The sequence below is a fragment of the Lepidochelys kempii genome, chromosome 5 (assembly GCF_965140265.1).
Source record: "Lepidochelys kempii isolate rLepKem1 chromosome 5, rLepKem1.hap2, whole genome shotgun sequence".
Taxonomy (NCBI): domain Eukaryota; kingdom Metazoa; phylum Chordata; order Testudines; family Cheloniidae; genus Lepidochelys; species Lepidochelys kempii.
In genome coordinates, this window is record NC_133260.1 from 4,759,123 (window position 1) to 4,783,475 (window position 24,353).

Here is a 24,353-nt window from a genome sequence, read left to right on the forward strand (position 1 = left end):
CATTAGCCATTGGAATTAAATGGGTGTTAACAAAAATGTAAAAGGTCTGAATAAAAATCACTCCCCCCTCAATTGCACCAATTTCCTTTTCTCAACTCCTGCAATGTCTTTTTCTCTGTTGACACTAGAGACATTTCCTCACAATTCCCCACCTTTGCTACCTCTTGTTCAGCTCCAACAGCATTACCAACGTTGGGAACCCAAGTTTAGACCCGTCATTGGCTGCCATCGGCATCTTGCACTGAAGAAGTCTAATGGATAGAGTGATTAAAATGCTGGCAAGATGAAGATATGTTTGAAAGAAGTGAGCAATTAAACAAATTCATATGCCACCAGTGTGTGATAAACATAAGATAGGCCATATTGGATCTTCAATGGTCCGCCAACTCTGTTAAACTCAGCCTTCAGCAGAGGCCAGTATTCACTGCTTCAAAAGAATTCAATTCTTCTCCCTGTAATGCCCCTTACCACGTAAGTACTGCTGTACCAGGATAAGGAGCAATGTCCCTGCTGATCCCCACATAGATCAGCAGGAATATGGCCCATGTTCCTCTCACTCTCACCCCTAGGCTTCTCAACTTCATGTCTGAGATTGCACCTTGAAGTGAAGATCAGCAGAGAATACTTACTCTATTGTACCAAAACAGCACCCAGGAGAGTTACACTCTCAAAGATGGACTATAAGGTGGATAGAAAGTTGGCTAGATTGTCAGGCTCAACGGGTAATGATCAATGGCTCCATGTCTAGTTGGCAGCCAGTATCAAGTGGAGTGCCCCAAGGGTCAGTCCTTGGGCCGGTTTTCTTCAATATCTTCATAAATGATCTGGAGGATGGTGTGGATTGCACCCTCAGCAAGTTTGCAGATGACACTAAACTAGGAGGAGAGGTAGATACGCTGGAGGGTAGGGATAAGATACAAAGGGCCTTAGACAAATTAGAGGATTGTGCCAAAAGAAATCTGATGAGGTTCAACAAGGACAAGTGCAGAGTCCTGCACTTAGGACGGAAGAATCCCATGCACTGCTACAGACTAGGGACCGAATGGCTCGGCAGCAGTTCTGCAGAAAAGGACCTAGGGGTTACAGTGGACGAGAAGCTGGATATGAGTCAACAGTGTGCCCTTGTTGCCAAGAAGGCCAATAGCATTTTGGGATGTATAAGTAGGGGCATTGCCAGCAGATCGAGGGACGTGATCGTTCCCCTCTATTCGACATTGGTGAGGCCTCATCTGGAGTACTGTGTCCAGTTTTGGGCCCCCCACTACAAGGAAGATGTGGACAAATTGGAAAACGTCCAGCGGAGGGCAACAAAAATGATTAGGGGACTGGAACATGTGACTTATGAGGAGAGGCTGAGGGAACTGGCATTGTTTAGTCTGCGGAAGAGAAGAATGAGGGGGGATTTGATAGCTGCTTTCAACTACCTGAAAGGGGGTTCCAAAGAGGATGGATCTAGACTGTTCTCAGTGGTAGCAGATGACAGAACAAGGAATAATGGTCTCAAGTTGCAGTGCGGGAGGTGTAGGTTGGATATTAGGAAAAACTTTTTCACTAGGAGGGTGGTGAAACACTGGAATGCATTACCTAGGGAGGTGGTAGAATCTCCTTCCTTAGAGGTTTTTAAGGTCAGGCTTGACAAAGCCCTGGCTGGGATGATTTAGTTGGGGATTGGTCCTGCTTTGAGCAGGGGATTGGACTAGATGACCTCCTGAAGTCCCTTCCAACCCTGATATTCTATGATTCTATGAATGCTAGACCCTGCCTTAAAGATGATCGTCTGTTTTAATTTGGTGAGTATGAAATAGGCCGACTTTTTAAAAAGTCTTTGTTTACAGGAACTGAGCGTGAGCCAATTAAATTCTGTCTAGAAGAAGTGGAAAAGTCATATGTCAGTTTTCTTATTAGCCCGTTAGGCTGTAACTCTTCAGTAATGTAACCATGAATAAACCCCCATATGGCACGAATATAAATCAAAGTAAGCTATTTTCTAATTGGGTTACTTTCTCTTTCAGGATTGATTAATTCTGTATCTTATTCAAATTAATCTTCAATGGACTTGATAGGCCAAATTTTTTTTTAAAGGTCCATTTGAAATTGATTTTTCCGCTGTAAGCCACTCCTGACCTGGCTCTGACTCTAAACACAAGCTCACCAGCTAACTAAATATTTTGTTTGGTTTTTTGAAGTATACTATTTTACAGAACAGCAATAAGGCGAATGGAATCATACGTTAGGACTGGATAATGGACTAGGGATTTGAAAACAAATGGCTTGACCTGTCATTGATATTCCTTTTTGATAAATGCTTCGTGTTTACATTTCAGCAGCAGGCCAGTCACAATGTATAACTCCGCTACTTCCTTAGAAACAAGGGTTCTGCTGATGTATAATAAAATATCCAGAACACATAAATCCCCCTGATGCCGAACCTGTAACTTCTGCACCACCACCAAATAACACATTAGAGCTACACGTCTTCCCTGCTTTCGAAGAAACTTTGAACACACAGGAAGGAAATATTGCACTAGCTCCACAACAGGGTTTAAGACAGCCAAGGCCCTCATGCCAGCCCTGTTTCCTGCAAACACGCCATCCCAAACAAGCAAAGTGCTAAAGACAGTCACAAAGGGTAAATCATTTCAGATGACAGATTGTCCATGAACTGTTTGTTTTCACTCTTAGGATATGTCTACACTATGAAATTAGGTCGATTTTATAGAAGTCGATTTTTCGGAAGCAGTTTTATACAGTCCATTGCGTGCGTCCCCACTCAACGCAGTAAGTTGGCGGAGTACGTCCACAGTACCGTAGCTAGCATCGACTTTCAGAGCAGTGCACTGTGGGTGGCTATCCCACAGTTCCCGCAGTCTCCGCTGCCCATTGGAATTCTGGGTTGAGCTCCCAATGCCTGAAGGGGCAAAAACATTGTCGTGGGTGGTTTTGGGTACATGTCGTCAGTTGCTCCTCTCTCCCTCCCTTCCTCCCTCCCTCCATGAAAGCAAAGGCAGACAATTGTTTCGTGGCTTTTTTCCTGGGTTAACCGCACAGACGCCACAGCACTGCAAGCGGGAGCCCGCTTAGCTCACCGTCACCACTGTTGTTGTGGGCAAGTCTACTGTGGGGGCTGCAGTGATCCAAGTAGCCAATGCAATCATTGACTATTATCATTGACTGTTATCAATCAATGATCATTGATTGATCAATAATCATTGACTGTTATCAAGGGTAGCGACTCTGGGAAATGTGCGGGCCTTTTTAGATTTTAGGTGCATCATATTTCTGCCCTTGCAGCTGCACATTCCACATGTAACAGCTCCAGGGCTCTTGCTCCTTTGCCTTGGCCACACAGCAGCAGCTCCTGGGTGCCTTCGCCTCAAGGGTGAACGGCTCCACTGATTCCGCTGCAACTCTGCTATCCTGATCTGCGGCAACTCTGCAGCAGATGGTGCAGTAGGACTGCGAGCCATCCTCATCAACGGTGTTTTGCTCGCTCCACTGCTTCCGCTGCAGCTCTGCTATCCTGATCTCCTGAGAGCTGGAGGCTTCTGCCTCAGGCTGCTCTCCCAGCCAGCAGCACCGCGCGGTCGCGCCCACCCCAGCCTACCCCTTGCTCCCATGGCTCATGAAGCCTGGACAGTAGTAAGGAGCAGTTCAACTATAGGCTGGGCAAGTGCAGAATGGTGGTAGAATGTGCTTTTGGACATTTAAAAGCTCGCTGGCACTGTTTGCTGACTAGGTCAGACCTCAGCGCAACCAACATTCCCATTGTTATTGCTCCTTGCTGTGTGCTCCATAATATCTGTGAGAGTAAGGGGGAGACGTTTATGGCGGGGGAGGCAAATCGCCTGGCGTCCGATTTTGAGCAGCCAGACACTGATTAGAAGAGCACAGCAAGGTGTGCTGCGCATCACAGAGACTTTGAAAACCAGTTTCATGACTGACCAGGCTATGGTGTGACAGTTGTGTGTTTTTCTCCTTGATGCAAACTCGCCCCCTTTGTTGATTTTAATTCCCTGTAAGCCAACCACCCTCCCACCTTTGAAATAAAGTAACTATTGTTTTGAAACCATGCATTCTTTCTTTATTAATTAAAAAAAATTGAGATAACAGACAAGGTAGCCACAGGTGATTTTGGGTACATGTCATCAGTGACCATTCCCTCCCTCCCTCCGTGAAAGCAGCAGATAATAATTTCTCGTCCTTTTTCCTGGATTGTCCACACATAGGCCATAGCACTGCAAGCGGGAGCCCGCTCTGATCACCACTGCAGTTGTGAGCATTGTAAACACCTCGCATTTGCCCTTGGAGATTTTGGCATATGTATTGGCATTACATCTTTTGGAACAGAGTTCTGATAGCACGGATTCGTCTCCCCATACAGCGATCAGATCCAGTTCCTCCCATTCGGTCCATGCTGGAGCTCTTTTGTGATTCTGGGACTGCATGGTCACCTGTGCTGATGAGCTTGCCACGCTGGCCAAACAGGAAATGAAATTCAAAAGCTCCCGGGGCGTTTCGTGTGTACCTGACTAGTGCATCTGAGTTGAAAGTGCTGCCCAGAGTGGTCACAATGGAGCACTCTGAGATAGCTTCCAGAGGCCAATACCGTCAAATTGCGTCTACACTACCCTAAATTTTACCCAGCGATGTTGATTTTAGCGCTAATCCCCTTGTCAGGGAGGAGTACAAAAATTGATGTTAAGAGCCCTTTAAGTCGACAAAAATGGCTTCGTGGTGTGGACGGGTGCAGGGTTAAATTGACCTAACGCTGCTAAATTTGACCTAAACTCACAGTGTAGACCAGGGTTTAGCTGTTTGTGCGGTGTCCTTGGTCACCTAATGAACATGGGACAGTTACTGTCACTGGGCTGGATAATGGATTCATTTTAAAACAGCAGAACTGAGAATAGCGAGTGATTAACAAACCACACACTTTCTGGGTTGAATTTTCAGCTGAACCATTTGCTAACATTCAGGATTTGCAAACATTTTCACAAATACCCAGCAGTCATCCAGGTGCTTCCAGATTACAGCTATCGCCCCATTAATTACAGTGAACTGAAATCAGCACTTTTATGTATACAAATATTCCCCAATCCTGGTTGTTGTTGTTGTTTTTCTTTAAGTGTTTGACCAGCTCTGCTTTTGAGGAGTCTGAAAAAAAACTATTTAGGATGCATTTAGCCAAGGGCACAATACTATACACCCCAAGGTCCAGATTCTGATACCCTTGATACTTTAACTTCAATGGGCTCACTCATGGAGTATGATACTGCTCACCAGGAGTAAACATAAAAGATTCTAGTCCTGAATTATTTCAGTTGATCATTTCAGTTTGCACAGCACCAGAGTTAGCAATCAGGAAATTCTCTATGCTTTATTTGACACCCAAGAATGTGACTCAATGTCCCCCCGTGGCTCTGAATTCTGCAGGCTGACTGTTTTGCAAGAAGCAGCATTTCCTTTCACTTGCTCAGAACATACTGCCCTTTTAGTTTCCGGGAGTCACCTCTGGAAAGAGCTAATAGTGAAAAGGAAAAGGCCAAGGGGATCATCAAAGTGTCAATTTAAAACTTCCCACTGTCGTCAATGAAGCATGCAGCAGTTTGGTGTAATGTAGCTTAATTTCTATTTCAGTTTAATGATCTGCTTTTGGCAGTCCCATAGTTCCAAGCAAATAATTATATTGTTGACTTGAGGCCTGATTTTGCCCCATTTACTCATGCAAGTAGTCCTTACTCAAACTAAAAATCCCATGGATTTCAATGGGACAACTCACGTACATAAGCATTGCAGAACCAGCCCCTTACACGGTGCACCATATGAGACAGGTACATGGCTAAACCAACAGCCCAATCCTGCTAGCTTTCTGTGTGTCATCAATCTTTGATCCTGCAGGATCGGTGTGTATGTGTTTATTTAAAGCGTGATCAACAGTGGTGATGCTACACCAGTAATAAATAATAATGATACCTTCGAAATATCAAACATGTCTGATCTAGTTTACTGGAGGACTGCTTGGTGGTCTCAAAGGATTTTGACTGACAGGTCTCACACCTTAACTCAAAACGTGAAGGTGTCACATCTTTAACAAAGGCCTTGCCTACACACAGAAGTTGCACCAGTTTAAGTTAAATCAGTGTCTAAACCCATTTAGTAAACCTGATGCAAAACCCTGTGAAGATGCTCTTATTTTGCTCTGAGTGTCTTACTTTCAATTAGCTTAATTCGGGGGGAGGGGGAGGGAGAAATCTAAACCAAAGAAGTCACTTTTAAACCAAAATAAGAATGTCTACACAGGGATTGCTCCAGTTTAACTAAATGAGTTTTAAAATACACCTTTAGTTAAACTGGTGCACGTTTGTGTACAGCAGTGGTCATCAACCCGTAGATCGCAATCGACTGGTCGATCTTGGACCCTCTGCCAGTCAATTGTGATCTCTGGCCACAAGAAGTCTGGTGGCACAGCAGGGCTAAGGCAGGCTCCCTGCCTGCCCCAGCCCCACGCTGGTCCCAGAAATGGCCAGCACTCCCGCTCAGCCTCTGGGAGAGGCAGTAGTCTCCACACACTGCTCCTGCCTGCAAGCCCTGTCGCTGCAGCTCCCATTTGCTGGGAATGGGGAGCTGCGGCCTATGGGAGCTGCGGGGGTCGTGCTTGCAGGAAGGAGCAGTGAACGGAGCCACGTGCCTGCCCCCAGGGCCACAGGGGCATGCTGGCCACTTCCGGGAGTGGTGTGGGGCCAGGGCAGGCAGGGAGCCTGCCTTACCCTTGCTGCACCACCAATTGGGAGCCACCAAAGGTAAGTGTCGCCCAGTGGGAGCTCACACCCCAACCCCCAGACCTGAGCCCCCTCCCGGAGCCAGCACCTCATACCCTCTCCTGCACCCCAACCCCCTTCCCACATTCCGAACCTCCTTCCCCATCCCTGACCCCCCTCCGGGAGCCAGCACCTTGTACCACCTCCTGCACCCCAACATTCTTCCCCAGCCCAGAGACCCCTCCTGCACCCAAACTCCCTCCCAGAGCCTGCACCCCTCACCCCCTCCAGCACCCTGTCCCAGGGTCAGCCCAGAGCCCCCTCCCACACTCTGAACCCCTTGGCCCCAGCCCAGAGCCCGCACCCCCTTCCGAACCCCAACCTCCTGCCCCCGCCTGGTGAAAATGAGTGAGGGTGGGGGAGAGTAAGCAATGGAGGGGGGGGCTGGAGGGAGCGGGGCAGAGCTTTGGGAAAGGGGCGGGACCTCAGAGAAGTGGCAGGGTAGATCCTGGGTTGTACTTAAATTCAAAAAGTGATCTTGTGCGTAAAAAGGTTGAAGATCACTGGTGTACAGACTTCCTCCTTCCCAAGGGTTCATGAAACATTGACATTAAATAGGAATTAACAACCCCCCACCCTAAGTTTTGAACAGTCTGATTAAAAATCCCTACTGCTCTTGTAACACACTCGGGGCTGACAGGGTCACACATACAGGTTGATGAGCCTGCTATAGCCTTAGCTAACAGAGATTGGTCTTCTAGCTCGGGCAGTAGTAGCTCATGTGTATTGAAGCACCAGGTTCAATCCCACTGCTGACAGCCCATCCGGGGTACAGTGTATTCTCTCAAATGCTTGATTTTCACTCTCCTGACTCATGTGATGTCATCACTTCATTTGTATTCTAGCCACCAGAGTCTTTCAGCCAAGATGGGACCTGAATCGCTCATGTACAAACGAAGCAGAAAATCCCCGCTTGCCTCCTGTCTTTTTGACACAAATCTTTCAGGCTTTCTTTATGCATCATAACAGAGCAAATATGGAACCCCAATTGGAACCCCAATTTTTTCTCCTTTGTAAGTCACTTCTACCACAAAGCCTACAAATAGTGGGTCAACCCAGATCATTTTCTTTCATTATACCTTTTCATCATTTACAGATGCTTCAATTTTTGGGTGCCCAACCTAAGACAGGTGGAAGAGACCTGATTTTACAAAGGATGGACGCTCAGTACTTTGTAAAATCAGGTCCTTCTCATTAGGGCATGGCTGAGAGCAGGCTGACAGACGCTTAACCCAGAGACGAATGAGATGATGATGAGTCAGGAGAAGCAGCTGGAGGAGACGGTGGAGGTAATACAAGCCCCTTCACCTTAGGGATTATGTCTGCCATTAGTTGCTAGAGTTCACAATTTAGGGGTGATTTTAGACCCCAGATCCTGCTTGACAATCATATTGTAACCGTAACCCAGACAGCTTTTCACCATCTGCTTGTGGCCTGGAGGTTGCAACCTTTTCTTTCAGATGCAAACCTTGCCACTGTTATCCACGCTTTTGTCACCTCAAGGCCTATTGCAACGGACAACACTTTAAACCACTCAGGGCAGGTCTACACTTAAAACACTGCATCAGTTACTGTAGCACTTAAGTGAAGATGCTCCTTCCCCAACAGGAGAGCGTCTCTCGTCAGTGTAGTTAACCGTCTAGAGGTGGTAGTTATGCCAACGGGAGAAGTTTCCCACCGACACAGCGCTGTGTACACCGGGGGTTTGGTCGATATAACTGTGTCACTCAGGGTGGTGGATTTTTCATACCCCTGAGTGACAGAGTTACACCAATATAAGTCTGTAGAGTAGACCTGGCCTCCGATACTGAAGCTGGTGCAGAATGTAGCAGCTCACTTATTGAACAGGACATCTCGCAGGGAGCACGTGACCCCAGCACTGGCTGCTTATTGATCTACAGGTGGAGTTTAGGTGTTGGTAATGACCTATAAAGCCCTAAGTGTCCTGGGACTAGCGGATAGGTGCCAACTCCATGGGTGCTCCAGGGCTGGAGCACCCATGGGAAAAAAAAGGGGGGTACTCAGCACTCACCTGCCACCACTGTTTGGCAGCAGCTGCTGATCAGCTGTTTGGCAGCTGGGGGAGATGCTTGGGGATGGCAGGTGTGCAGGGCCTTGGGGAAAGGGTTGGAGGGGGGCCGGAAGAGGCGGAGCGAGGGCGGGGCCTTGGGAGAGGGGCTGGAGTTGGGACAGGGCCTTGGGGCAGAGTCGGGGTAGAGCACCCCCGGGGAAACAGCCCAAATGTGGCGACTCTCTGGGGATGCTGCAAAATACATCTGTCTGACCAGGTTTCAGAGAGGGCTGAGATTATGCTTCCCTAAAGACAACGGGGTCTGATGGACCCTTTATAGTTAGCTGTCTGGCTCTGGCTGCACTCCCATTGGAATGATCATTTTGCTGCTGCTGGGATTTTAATCTATTGTATAATTAGTTAGTGTGCTAGAAAATTAGGTTGGTTTAACTATGTCAGTCAGGGGTGTGAAAAATCCACACCCCTGAGCGGTGTAGGTAAACTGACCTAAATCTCCATATAGATTTAGCTACCGCTTCTTGGGGAGGTGGATTACCTATGACAACAGAAGAATCCCTTCTGTTGGCGTAGGTAGTGTCTACACTGAAGTGCTACAGTGGCACTGTAGAGTTTAGACAAGCCTTTGGGTAGGTCTCTCTTCTATAATTCTACATTAAAATAAATAATGGAGCTCAAGTTCAATATGCCCAAACTGAGGCAATCCAAATCAGAAGTCAGGTTTGAAAATGCAGGTGTATATTTTTAACAATACAAAAATATTAAATTAAAAAACCCCAAGGATGTAATAAGTAAAGGAGGACTTGTGGCACCTTAGAGACTAACAAACTTATCTGAGCATAAGCTTTCATGATTTACAGCTCACTTCATCAGATCCGATGAAGTGAGCTGTAGCTCACAAAAGCTTATGCTCAAATAAATTTGTTAGCCCTGGTCTACACTAGGAGTTGAGGTCGAATTTAGCAGCATTAAATCGATTTAACCCTATACCCGTCCACACTATGAAGCCCTTTTTTTCGACTTAAAGGGCTCTTAAAATCGATTTCTTTACTCCACCCCCGACAAGGGGATTAGCGCTGAAATCAGCCTTGCCGGGTTGAATTTGGGGTACTGTGGACACAATTCGACGGTATTGGCCTTCAGGAGCTATCCCAGAGTGCTCCATTGTGACCGCTCTGGACAGCCCTCTCAACTCAGATGCACTGACAGGAAAAGGCCCGCAAACTTTTGAATTTCATTTCCTCTTTGGCAGCATGGCAAGCTGCAGGTGAGTGCAGAGCTCATCAGCAGAGATGACCATGCAGAGCTCATCAGCAGAGGTGACCATGATGGAGTCCCAGAATCGCAGAAGAGCTCCAGCATGGACCAAACAGGAGGTACGGGATCTGATCGCTGTATGGGGAGAGGAATCCGTGCTATCAAAACTCTGTTCCAGTTTTCGAAATGCCAAAACATTTGTCAAAATCTCCCAGGGCATGAAGGACAGAGGCCATAACAGGGACCCAAAGCAGTGTCGCGTGAAACTTAAGGAGCTGAGGCAAGCCTACCAGAAAACCAGAGAGGCAAACTGCCGCTCCGGGTCAGAGCCCCAAACATGCCGTTTCTATGATGACCTGCATGCCATTTTAGGGGGTTCAGCCACTACTACCCTAACTGTGTGCTTTGACTCCTTCAATGGAGAGGGAGGCAACACGGAAGTAGGTTTGGGGAACGAGGAAGATGATGATGATGAGGTTGTAGATAGCTCACAGCAAGCAAGTGGAGAAACCGGTTTTCCCGACAGCCAGGAACTGTTTCTCACCCTGGACCTGGAGCCAGTACCCCCCCGAACCCACCCAAAGCTGCCTCCCAGACCCGCCAGGCGGAGAAGGGACCTCTGGTGAGTGTACCTTTTTAAATAGTATACATGGTTTAAAAGCAAGCGTGTTTAATGATTAATTTGCCCTGGCATTCATGGCCAGTACAGCTACTGGAAAAGTCTGTTAACGTGTCTGGAGATGGAGCGGAAATCCTCCATGGACATCTCCATAAAGCGCTCCTGGATGTACTCCCAAAGCCTTTGAAAAAGGTTTCTGGGGAGGACAGCCTTATTCCATCCATGATGGTAGGACACTTTACTACACCAGGCCAGTAGCACGTAGTCAGGAATCATTGCAGAACAAAGCGTAGCAGTGTATGTTTGCTGGCATTCAAACAACATCTGTTCTTTATCTCTCTGTGTTATCCTCAGGAGAGTCATATCATTCATGGTCACCTAGCTAAAATAGGGTGCTTTTCTTAAGGGGACATTCAGAGGTGCCCGTTCCTGCTGGGCTGTTTGCCTGTGGCTGAACAAAAATGTTCCCTGCTGTTAGCCACGGGGAGCGGGGAGTGGTGAGGGGTTAGCCACGTGGTGGGGGAAGGCAAAATGTGACCTTGTAATGAAAGCACATGTGCTATGTAATGTTATGTTAACAGCAAGGTTTACCGTGAAAGAGTGTACCCATTGTTCTATAAAACATGTCTTTTTAAATACAAGTCCCTTTTTTTTCCTCCACCAGCTGCATGTGTTTCAAGGATCACAGGATCTTCTCCTTCCAAGAGGCTAGCAAAGATCAGAAGGCAAAAAAAATGCACTCACAATGAAATGTTTTCTGACCTCATGCTGTCCTCCCACACTGACAGCGCACAGATGAATGTGTGGAGGCAGACAATGTCAGAGTGCAGAAAAGCACAAAATGACCGGGAGGAGAGGTGGCAGGCTGAAGAGAGGGCTGAAGCTGAAAGGTGGCAGCAGCATGATGAGAGGAGGCAGGATTCAATGCTGAGGCTGCTCGAGGATCAAACTAAAATGCTCCAGCATATGGTTGAGCTGCAGGAAAGGCAGCTGGAGCACAGACCACTGCTACAGCCCCTGTGTAACCAACTGCCCTCCTCCCCAAGTTCCATAGCCTCCTCACCCAGACTCCCAAGAACGCGGTGGGGGGGCCTCAGGCCACGCAGCCACTCCACCCCAGAGGATTGCCCAAGCAACAGAAGGCTGGCATTCAATAAGTTTTAAAGTTTAAACTTTTAAAGTGCTGTGCGGCCTTGTCCTTCCCTCCTCCACCACCCCTCCTGGTGCTTCCCTTCTCCACCACCCCTTCTGAGCTACCTTGGCAGTTATCCCCCTATTTGTGTGATGAATTAATAAAGAATGCATGAATGTGAAGCAACAATGACTTTATTGCCTCTGCAAGTGGTGATCGAAGGGGAGAGTGGTTAGCTTACAGGGAAGTAGAGTGAACCGGGGGGGAATGGGGGAGTTTCATCAAGGAGAAAAAAAAAGAACTTTCATACTGTAGACTGGCCAGTCATGATACTGGTTTTCAAAGCTTCTCTGATGCGCACTGCATGCTCCTGTGCTCTTCTAACTGCCCTGGTGTCTGGCTGCGCGTAACCAGCGGTCAGGCAATTTGCCTCAACCTCCCACCCCACCATAAACGTCTCCCCCTTACTCTCACAGATATTGTGGAGCACACAGCAAGCAGTAATAACAGTGGGAATATTGGTTTCGCTGAGGTCTAACCAAGTCAGTAAACTGCGCCAGCACGCTTTTAAACGTCCAAATGCACATTCTACCACCATTCTGCATTTGCTCAGCCTGTAGTTGAACAGCTCCTGACTACTGTCCAGGCTGCCTGTGTATGGCTTCATGAGCCATGGCATTAAGGGGTAGGCTGGGTCCCCAAGGATAAGTATAGGCTTTTCAACATCCCCAACGGTTATTTTCTGGTCTGGGAATAAAGTCCCTTCCTGCAGCTTTTGAAACAGACCAGAGTTCCTGAAGATGCGAGCGTCATGTACGTTTCCCGGCCATCCCATATTGATGTTGGTGAAACGTCCCTTGTGATCCACCAGTGCTTGCAGCACTATTGAAAAGTACCCTTTGCGGTTTATGTACTCGCCGGCTTGGTGCCCCAGTGCCAAGATAGGGATATGGGTTCCATCTATCGCCCCACCACAGTTAGGGAATCCCATTGCAGCAAAGCAATCCACTATGAACTGCGCATTTCCCAGGGTCACTACCCTTGATATCAGCAGATCTTTGATTGTGTTGGCTACTTGCATCACAGAAGCCCCCACAGTAGATTTGTCCACTCCAAATTGATTCCTGACTGACCGGTAGCTGTCTTGCTTTGCAAGCTTCCACAGGGCTATTGCCACTCACTTCTCAACTGTGAGGACTGCTCTCATCTTGGTATTCTTGCGCCTCAGGGCAGGGGAAAGCAAGTCACAAAGTTCCATGAAAGTGCCCTTATGCCACTGGGAATCATCCCAGACCTGCAACACTATGCGGTCCCACTAGTCTGTGCTTGTTTCCCAGGCCCAGAATCGGCATTCCATGGCATGAACCTGCCCCATTAGCACCATGATGCCCACGTTGACAGGGCCTGTGCTTTGAGAGAAGTCTGTGTCCATGTCCTCATCACTCTTGTCACCATGCTGAAGTCGCCTACTCGCCCAGTTTCGCTTTGCCAGGTTCTGGTGCTACATATACTGCTGGATGATGCGTGTGGTGTTTAATGTGCTCCTAATTGCCAAAGTGATCTGAGTGGGCTCCATGCTTGCCGTGGTATGGCGTCTGCACAGAAAGAAGGCGTGGAATGATTGTCTGCCATTGCTCTGATGGAGGAAGGGGTGACTGATGACATGGCTTACAGTGTTCGCTTACAGGGAATTAAAATCAACAAAGGGGGTGGCTTTACATCAAGGAGAAACAAAAACAACTGTCACACAGAATGGCCCCCTCAAGGATTGAACTCAAAACCCTGGGTTTAGCAGGCTAATGCACAACCCAATGCTCAACCCACTGAGCTATCCCTCCCCCATGTATTTAAGGCAGGACTGAATCTCCATTAAACTTTTCAAGGTGCCCCTGACAGACCTCATCGAAACGACTGTCGGACGTTGATTTCACAGAGGGAGGGAGGGAGGGGGGAGCAAATGAATACAAAACAAATCTGGTCTATTTCTTGTTTTGATCCACTCCATCCATCTTTTACATCTTTGGCTGGCAGCAGATGGTGCAGTAGGACTGCTAGCCATCCTCATCTCCTGGCTGCTTGACAGAAGATGGTGCAGTAGGACTGCCAGCAGGACTAAAGAGAATGACCTGGTCGAGTCACTCCTATTTCAGTCCCTGCGCCCATGTCTGCCCAGGCGCTCCTGACCGACCTTACCGAGGTGGCCAGGAGCACCTCGGACATGATAAGGATGGTTATCAGGCCTATTGCACCGTCTGCTGCCATAAAGCAATGAGCTGCTGCTGTGTAGCAATGCAGTACTGCGTCTGCCAGCACCCAGGAGACATACGGTGACAGTGAGCTGAGCAGGCTCCATGCTTGCCGTGGTATGGTGTCTGCACAGGTAACTCAGGAAAAAAGGCGCGAAACGATTGTCTGCTTTTGCCCTCATGGAGGGAGGGAGGGCCTGACGACATGTACCCAGAACCACCCACGACAATGTTTTTGCCCCATTTGGCATTGGAATCTCAACCCAGAATTCCAACGGGCGGTGGAGACTGCGGGAACTGTGGGATAGCTACCCACAGTGCAATGCTCTGGAAGTCGATGCTAGCCTCAGTATTGTGGAAGCACTCCGCCGACTTAATGCACTTAGAGCATTTTGTGTGGGGACACACACAATCGACTATATAAAAACGATTTCTAAAAAACTGACTTCTATAAATTCGACCTAATTTCGTAGTGTAGACATACCCTTAGTCTACAAGGTGCCACAAGTACGCCTTTTCTTTTTGCGGATACAAACTAACACGGCTGCTACTCTGAAACCTGTCAAGGATGTAATGTAACTTTAATGGACAACTGGTAACATTTTCAAAAGAACCTGAGTGACTTGCAGCCTGAATTCAATTTTGAAAATTTTACCCCAAATCCCTTTAAAATGTTTTGCAAATCTCAACCAATATTTCTACTGATTTCATCCTGTTCTTCCATATTTGCATTGTCTAACAACTTACACAGTGACAGAACTGTACTGTAACACGGAGGCAGAAACCTCACTCACAGAACAGAATTCACATCAGTGTTCTGGTTTGGCATTTTTTACATTCCCATAAAGAGTACAGCAACTTGAAAATGGAAATTTCACACTGTGCATATGCAAAAAACAATTTCTGAATTTCTCACTGCATCACTATTTGCTCTCAGAGATGGCTAACCCCCCGGCAAGTTTGAGCTGCTAACATTCAGCCAGGTTGGAGTTTTATATGCACTCTTGATTCTGCCCAGAATGATAAATTACACATATGGCATGTACCTGAGACTCTAGAGAGGTTAACTTTCTTCCCCTCTGCTTGTCTTCTTTCTTTGAAACTTGGGGTTTTTGCTTCTCTTTCTCCTTTGACTTTTCCAGTTTCTGAAGCTCCTCCACATAGGCATCATAGATCTCCCACTGAGAGAGGAAGAACAAGAGTCAGGACTTCCTGACTAATCTAATAGGTGACTTCATTACACTCCAGCAAACAAACATAGACAAGTATGCCAGACATCAATACGTTCACAAAGATACTAGTCTTTACACCAGAAACACTCCCACTGAAATCAGTTTGAAGTCAATGGGCATTTTTCCTGTATACAGACTGCAGGATTGAGCCCCAGGATTTTTAAAGCCCTGCTTCCCCAGGATTTCCTCTGTCACCCCAGCTTGCGATAACTCACCGGTGTTTAATAGATGGAACAAGCACATTAAGCCGCTGCTTCTGAGGTAACTTATAGTGTTGCATTAAGAAACTCAATTGTAACCGCATAGCACCCTGCAACTTGGAGCCTGACCCTGCAGGCAATAGCCAGCTAAAACATGCAAATGGCTTCACACCTTCTGCCATGCCCTGCTGCCCCACAAGCACAGAATGTCTTCTCCAAATGGATCCAGGAGGACACTTTTTTTCTGCTTGGGTCTAGTCATGGAGTGCTGTATAGAAGATATGTGACTTTATGACCATTTAAAAGGCAAGATTCCTGCCCTGATATGCTTAAAATCTAATTCAGACAGACCAAATGGATAGATGGATAAATACTTCAAACACAAAATGGAGGAGACCACATCGGAATGAAGATGGGCAGCAGAATGTATATTAGTCAGGGGTTGGAAGGAAGAGAGGGTGTGTGAGGGGAGGGGAAGAAGTTGGAGGATATTCCAAATCTTTGGGGCTGTATAGAAAGTCACGTGAAGGCAAGAGCAGGAGAGGGGGAAGAAAGGAATAGTTAAGAGAGGATAGAGAGCAAAAGGAAGAAAGAAGAACTGAGAAAGTGAGTAGTTCAAATCCATTTCATTTCACAAGAGGTTAGAAAAATTAAGCAGAAACTTCTCCCCCTAATTTTCAGCATCTTAATCTAAAATCTCAGCTGTGGTTTGATTAATTTGACAGTTCTGTTCTCTCAATCTCCCAAGCAGTCGCATTATCAGAAAATGGTCAGAAGAGAACTCCTCCAGCCTGTAACAGACGAGAACTTTGTACATCATGCTAATTATATGCTCTGATCTCCAGTTAAGGAATAATCTGGGGCAATGTTTTTCAGCATAACAAAGGTGCATTTTCCCTTTCCCATACCACATTGCTACATTAGAGGTTTTTTCAGTTAATGTAGTCAAATTAATACTTTTTCCTGTGCACTGTTGTGTCTCCAGTACAATGGACAAATCAGCACAAACTGGGCCAACTGTCAGATATCAGTAACAATCACAAATAGACCATTAAGCTTCTATGAAACAACCAGCGAAACTGGCTGGATTCCATACTCAGCCAAAGCATTGGTGAATTTCAGGTGTAAAAAGTGTTAGCTTAATATTTATTTTTTCAAAAAGCTTTTTAAAGAGACAGAGAAAATACTACACAATAAATTGGGGACAGATCTTCACTTAGTGTAAATTGGTGTAGCCCCATCACCTATAGTGAAGCTATGTCAATTTACACAGACTGCAAATCTGGCCGGCCGTGTTTTTTACTACATTTCTTACTGCATTTGGCTTCAGGCATTACAAAAAATTGTTGCTTCCTTTCCTAGATGGTTTAGACAATGGATGGAAAACACCCACAATCTTGCACTTTGCAAATATTTGTAAACTCCACGGAAAACTCCCCAGAATAGGAAGCAAATCCTTGGCGGTTCCATACACTACATGTTCCTTTAAGACTTACTGGAGGAGAGGCTGGCTCATAGTTGATAAGTGGGGTGATAACTAGTTGGACATAGAACCTCTGAGACTTGCTCTTCGGGAGAATAGACCTTCACTCTTTAGGAGTAATGCAGGAGACGAGAGCCTGGGTTAACAGTGCCACACTTCTTTTTTATTGCCACTTCCCTATTTGGTATCAGCAACTTCTATAGCCTTCTTCCAAAACTCATAATCATATGCCTGGCTGTTGTGCAAATTGGACTCTTTAAGATCTGCTGATATCTAGTCCAGGTACCATGTCTTTGGCCTCCCCCTTGGTCATCTTCCACCTGAGATCATTGCAAGGGCCATCCTCCCAATGCAGTTCTCAGGTCTCCAAAGGACATATCCATGCCAGCCTAACCTCTCTCAATTTGTCTTCAGTTGGGGACAACCCACATTAGGCCCCTCACAACCTCATTTTGTTTCCTATTATAGTGCCACACTCTAGTATATTAATAATTCTATTCTATTAGGTCTTCGTTCCAGACCTGGACCCACCACCGTAGTATCTGAATGCCTTCCACTGTTAAAAACATATACAGGATTACTTACATCACCACGTTTTCCTCTCCAGACCCTTATCCCACTCCCCTTGAAGACACAGCAAAAACTTACAAAAAGGAAAAGGGATAAGGTGGGGGAGGTACTATCTTTTTATTGGACCAACTTGATAGCCTGGGACTGACACAGCTACTGCTACGCTGCATACAACAAAAGGAAAAAGGTTTACCTGGTTAGCCGTGGCAGAAAAGGTTGCTCTAGGTGGAGGCTCCATTTGACATTCTCTTTCCTAAAAAATAATATAAATGAAAGTGAATCTGTAAGTGACAACAGTGGTGAAAATCCCCATCTCCTTTAGCAGAAGCATTGTTCCCTAGAAGAGTCCAGCTGTGGAAGCAGCCTAGAGTTTTCATTTACCAAGCAGGGGGAGTGATCCTGGTGTTGCATTTTTATAGCAACTGTCATCCAAATGGATCCCAAAGTGCTATATAAATGTTACTAAATGATGATTCCAACAATAGAGAGAGAGCTCGGTAGAACACGGACTTCCCATTCTGTGGGAGATTCCAAGATTTTGAAGTTTGGTTTTGTCCCAAATTGGGATGAAATCTTGGAATTTTTCACAAAATTAAACAGTCTGAAATTTTTCATTTTGACCTTACAAATATTTTGTTAAGGTCAAAGTATTTCATTCCAACTTTCTCTTTTTGACTATTATATTTTCTAAAAGTTGAAGTGTTTCAACCTTTGTATTTTTATATTATAAATGACACAATATAAAGTCAAAGTCAAAACAAAATGTTGTGATCATTCCCCCATCAAACATTTCAATGAAATTGGTACATTCCCACAAAACATTTCAATTTCATCAAATCGACATTCTCTGGCGGAAAACCGTTCAGTCGGAAAATGTTTGAACAACTCCATATACATATCACTTCACTGACCTCTGAGGTGCAGCAGTCTCTGGGATGGAATGCTGCACATCTTAACAGCAACACTACACAATAATTTAAGAGCCACATGTTGCTTTTAAATACACCCAAGCAAATCCCATTATTATCAGTCGAACTCCACATACATAGCTGAGAACAGAATTTGGTTCTAAAACAAAACGTAAAGAATTCTGTGGTCATGTAAAACTACGGGGCATTTTAGTTCGGGAGAATACGATTACTCAAGTGAGCCAAGACACAAGAGTTAACACCCCTCCTCTTTTAAAACATGTCATGAGATCTTCAATAACCACAAGTAGTCAGGAACTTGGGTTGACATTGCTTTTGAAAGGCAGCATGTCCAGCATCGCAAGACCCCTTAGCACTGTCCTAGAGCATCAGTTCAGTACTGACTCCGAGGAAAGAGCATGACCCAAATCATCAGCACTAATTGCTGCAGCACCTTGATTTTTCTCATTAGCTAGGCCAGGTTGGGAGACCAATGAGATCTAAAGGGAACACACCTTAGCTGGAAAGGCTGCAGGAACTCTGGCTCTTTGAAGAAGTGATGGATACTTGGCTATGTGACTGCAGGGAAAGGGAGGGAATTTTCTCCCTGCAATAAATATCTTGGACTCAGGGGAAGGTTTGGTTTGACTTCCTCACTGGGTCCAGCACCACATGCATGGTGATCAGCTAGGGAGGGTTCTGTGGGCACATTTATACGCAAGCTGGAGGTGTAATTCCAGCTCAGGTAGACATACACATGCTAGCTGCGATTGAGTTAGTGTGCTAAAAAGAGAAGTGTAGCCGCAACAGCACAGGTGGTGGGATGGGCTAACCACCCTGAGCACCGTCCCACCTGAGCATCTACTCACGCATCCAGTCCATTCTGCCTGCCCACCATGGCTTTGTTTCTTTGGGTTTTTTTGCAGCTACATTTCTACTTTAGTGTGCTACCAGTCAAAGTTTGCATGCATACGTCAATCTGACATACCCTTAGAGACACACCCATTGGGAAAGACTGTGGCCTCAGCATAAAAGGCATTTCAGAACCTTAGGACTCAAATCTGTATTGATCTTCTGTCATGGCAAGAGCAAACACATGTACTGTGAGGATAGGGGGAGAGCTTATGTAAAGCAGCAGCAGAGAACATCTATCATTCTTAAATTGCTCACATTAGCAAAGTATCTGAGCACCTCACCAACTTTAATGTATTTAGCTCCCCCAACACACCAGAGAGGAGGGAAGTGCTTTTTTGTCCCTAGTTTATAGATGAAAAATCGAGGCACAAGGTCACACAGGAAGTCTGTGGGGTAAAGGGGACTGGAACCCAGATCTCCCAAGGCCTAGGCTAGTGCCAAAACCACTGGACCATCCTTCCTTTTCTGGTATTGGGAAACAAGTGCAAAAATGTTACACCCAAGCATGTGTGTGAGGCTGAAATTTTACTACCTAGATTTGCAAAGGTCCCAGACCCCTCTGACAGAACATAAGAGAATCCATCTTGTGAACATTACTCTGTGTCACCATCTTCCCCATCCCAAATGTTTTAGGTACGACTAGTTAAGATTCTTTTCCCCACTAATATTGGCAGTGATTGCAGGAGAAGACATACAGACAAACAATCTGGACTCCAGTCACAAAGGAAGGATTTTACTAAAACATGCTTGTGTATCATCGAAAGAGACAGGATTGGCAGCATACCCGCACGGGATTGTTTAAAGTCTGTGAAGCTCTCTCACAAAAGTTGAACTGGTTGGTGAGCTTCTGTTCCTTCAACAAAGGGGGAGGAGGTTCTTCCCCTTCAGCTGCTTCTTCTGTTGATACAGCCTAGAGAAGAATAAAGCAATGCTTAATTGAGAACTGAAGTGGATCAGAGATCTTTCTTCAACTTCAAAATGCCTATCCCTTGGAATGCTGGACTTCTGGTACTTAGCAGAGGAAACCTGTTACTCAGGGTCTAGGCCACCATTGGTGACATGGGTATGGGATTTGGAGATCACCCTCAGCCACTCTCTAAACACAGAGATCCAAGATGCAAGAACGGTTGAGTGTGGTTGTTATCACCACTAACTCATTTGGAAAAGTCCACACAACTCTCCTACCTATAGCCATCTCCATGATCATCATGGATTTGTCAAATCTAAGGTGGGCTATTGTAATGCTCTCCTAATTAGGATCCATCTGTATCTGATCTAGAGGTTTTAACAGTTGCAGAAAGTGATACTACTCGCCTGCTCTTTTGAATAGAATAGTGAGTTAGTTACATCCACTCCTTGTGATCTGCACTGGCTATTGGACACCCAGTGACATAGTTCAAAGGCCTTTGATCTCACATATTTAGCTCTTTATAATCCTAGTTTCCTAGTACTTCCATAATTGCCTGTATTCCCCTCTCAGGCATTTAAAGTCACCTGAAATTAGTCCTCTCTTGGTTCCTAGGTTCAGTACTGACTGGGGAAGGAGTGAACTTCCTACTGTATTGTCCCTTCCTCATTGGCTGCCTTTAGGTCACGCCCCAATCTCAGTTATTTCAGCTGTCTTATGTTTGATCCTTTCACATCTTCATGCTTTGTTTTTGCCTCAGTTACACTGTTTCTGTTTCTCTCATGAAGCTAGAAAATGATCCTGTTGCAGGTGGTTTACCTGGTTTACAGGATTTGGCCTCTATTTTATATGGCTGTCTGGTTCTTATGTCATTTTATTTGTATGAATTTGTATTATTTTTCATTGCACAGCACTTAGATACCTTGTAATAGGCACCTTATAAATGGATGAAACAAAAAAGTATTGTGGTAGTAGAAACCAATGACCTCCAAACTTTGCTCAGCTCTGATTCACATCAGCAGTTGGCTAGTAACCCAGGGGCCACACTTCATGTGTACGAAATGGAACTGATTACAACTACTTTCCAGCTTGAATACAGAAGTGCTGTCTGCAGAGACGTGTCCCAGCAAACCATGCTTCATCTGGATGGCGCATCTGGCTCAACATAAAGCATGGTATGCGGGCATCTGTCATCTCCACGAGCAGCACCTCCATATTAAAGAATAGGTTGGCTGCAGACCACCTTGATGCGACCTACATGTATTAAGCAGAGATAAAGTAAGCAAGCATGGAGTTTCCTCTGGTGATGCTGCTTATGCCAAAAGACACATACAAACTGATCTCAGAATCTAATATTTAAAATCATATTGACAGCTTGCAGTTAGCTGTGAAGCATTACCGGAATATCTTCTTTGCTTCCTTCTTCTTTAACCTCTGCCTCTTCAACTTCTATCACTGTGGACTCAACAGGAGCCAGTTCTGACAACAACACAAGTATGTTAATCATCTCTGGCTAATACACACCTTTATGTGTTGCAGACACTTTCCATCTTCCACAACATGAATACAAAGATACTGCATCCTTTTATCTCCAAAACACTTTACAAACCCTAGCTTATTAGTCGTCACAGTACCCTGCCAGCCAAGTCAGTCAGTATTACTGTCCCCAGTTTACAGAGGACTGACCTAATGAGGCGACTCGGCTTGTTCAAAGCCACAGAGAGAGAGTCAGGGCCTCGCTAGAAAGAGGTTGCAGCGGTTCCAATTCCCTGGCTGAATTCAGATCACATCTCACTCAACATTCTGATTTGGGCTGCATCCTTTTTAGGAAACACTTTGTCTACCCTACAAAAATGACTATGTTTAAACATGGCTCTGAAGAATGGCTGTGGCCAAATTATGTTAATAAGGGTCACGTGTGGACAGGAAAAAAAATGTAATAAGCATGTTAGAGAAGCATGTCTTAGTCCAGGTATCTAGCTCTATCCATCTGAACTCTCACTGATTGTGGAGACCATGGTTTCCATATCTAGTAAGACTATCCATCCAACAACCTATTCCTCTTCCAAACAGACTCTTAGAGCCTTATCTGACATCCCGAATGTGCTGCTATCAACTGAGGGGATGAACACACTCAATGCATTGACGATTCAGTTTACATACAGATTTACTTTAAATCCTGGTAGAGATTTCAACACTGGTGCAAAGAAAGGAGCATAAATCCCAGAGACCCACAGGTAACTAAAATTCTCAGGAGCTTGTAAGATGGTGCCCTTGGGCCTAGCAGCTGCCACATTAGAAGGGCACATATCCATGGCCAGTTCCAGTCTTTCAGTTAATTCTCACCATCAGCAGTCCTCTGTTCCACTGATCAGACAATTTTAAGAGGCAGCAGGAATGCTAGGGTCTCCCTAAAAGATTCCATTGCCCAGCATGGAACACGAATGCAGAACTACTTGGTGGCATACTTTTTGAGACCCTGAATTACGGTACCACTCCACCTTTGTGAATGAGATTTTCAAAGGAATGTAAGGCTATGTCTACACTACAGAGTTTTGTCGACAAAAGTTATGCTTAAAGCGCTGTAATTAAACTGCTGTTGCATGTACACACTATGTTCCTTGTGTTGGCAGAGCACGTCCACACTAGCAGCTCTTGCATCGACACAGAGAGCAGTGCACTGTGAGTAGCTATCCCACTGTGCAACTGGCTGCAGGGGGCTTTGGGAAGGGTTTGCAATGCCTCATGAGGCAGGTACAGCATCACATGATGCAGGTTTCTCTATTTCATCATTCCACGGGCATCCTACTAAATTGCCAACCACTTCTCAACTGAAGTGTGTGTGGTGGGGAGAGTGTGAGACAGAGAGTGTGTGTGGGGGGGGAGGGGAAGAGACAGAAACACAGCGTGTGTTGGGGATGGGTGTGTTGGGGGAAGAGTGTGTCAGCATGCTGTCTCTTTAAGTTCAGACAGTAGCTTGAGCAGTCTCTCCACCCTCACCCCTGCCTCCCAGCAGCAGCCACTCTGCCTGCCTGCCAGGGGAGAGCAACATTCCACATTAATAAAAAGAAAAGGAGTACTTGTGGCACCTTAGAGACTAACCAATTTATTTGAGCATAAGCTTTCGTGAGCTACAGCTCACTTCATCGGATGCATACTGTGGAAAGTGTAGAAGATCTTATTATATACACACAAAAAGCATGAAAAAATACCTCCTCCCACCCCACTCTCCTGCTGGTAATAGCTTATCTAAAGTGATCACTCTCCTTACAATGTGTATGATAATCAAGGTGGGCCATTTCCAGCACAAATCCAGGGTTTAACAAGAACGTCTTGGGGGGGGTGGTAGGAAAAAACAAGGGGAAATAGGCTACCTTGCATAATGACTAAGCCACTCCCAGTCTCTATTCAAGCCTAAGTTAATTGTATCCAATTTGCAAATGAATTCCAACTCAGCAGTTTCTCGCTGGAGTCTGGATTTGAAGTTTTTTTGTTGTAAAATAGCGACTTTCATGTCTGTAATCGCGTGACCAGAGAGATTGAAGTGTTCTCCGACTGGTTTATGAATGTTATAATTCTTGACATCTGATTTGTGTCCATTTACTCTTTTACGTAGAGACTGTCCAGTTTGACCAATGTACATGGCAGAGGGGCATTGCTGGCACATGATGGCATATATCACATTGGTGGATGTGCAGGTGAACGAGCCTCTGATAGTGTGGCTGATGTTATTAGGCCCTGTGATGGTGTCCCCTGAATAGATATATGGGCACAGTTGGCAACGGGCTTTGCTGCAAGGATAGGTTCCTGGGTTAGTGGTTCTGTTGTGTGGTATGTGGTTGCTGGTGAGTATTTGTTTCAGGTTGGGGGGCTGTCTGTAGGCAAGGACTGGCCTCTCTCCCAAGATTTGTGAGAGTGTTGGGTCATCCTTCAGGATAGGTGGTAGATCCTTAATAATTCGTTGGAGGGGTTTTAGTTGGGGGCTGAAGGTGACGGCTAGTGGCGTTCTCTTATTTTCTTTGTAAGGCCTGTCCTGT

General features: G+C 45.8%; 1 protein-coding gene across 4 annotated transcripts in view; it reads right to left on the reverse strand.

Moving 5' to 3' along the window:
* Nucleotides 1-24,353, reverse strand: part of DNAI1 (dynein axonemal intermediate chain 1) — a 275,448-nt gene that overhangs the window by 209,971 nt on the left and 41,124 nt on the right. For all 4 annotated transcript variants that reach the window (XR_012158826.1, XR_012158825.1, XR_012158827.1 and 1 more), the window contains 4 exons: nt 21,716-21,795; nt 20,194-20,319; nt 17,780-17,839; nt 15,148-15,282 (listed from right to left, as the gene is read on the reverse strand). Coding sequence is in view for 1 of the 4 variants with exons in the window: in XM_073343359.1 (XP_073199460.1) it covers nt 15,148-15,282; nt 17,780-17,839; nt 20,194-20,319; nt 21,716-21,795 (401 nt within the window). In the remaining 3 variants the exon portion in view is untranslated. The remainder of the gene's footprint in view (nt 1-15,147; nt 15,283-17,779; nt 17,840-20,193; nt 20,320-21,715; nt 21,796-24,353) is intronic.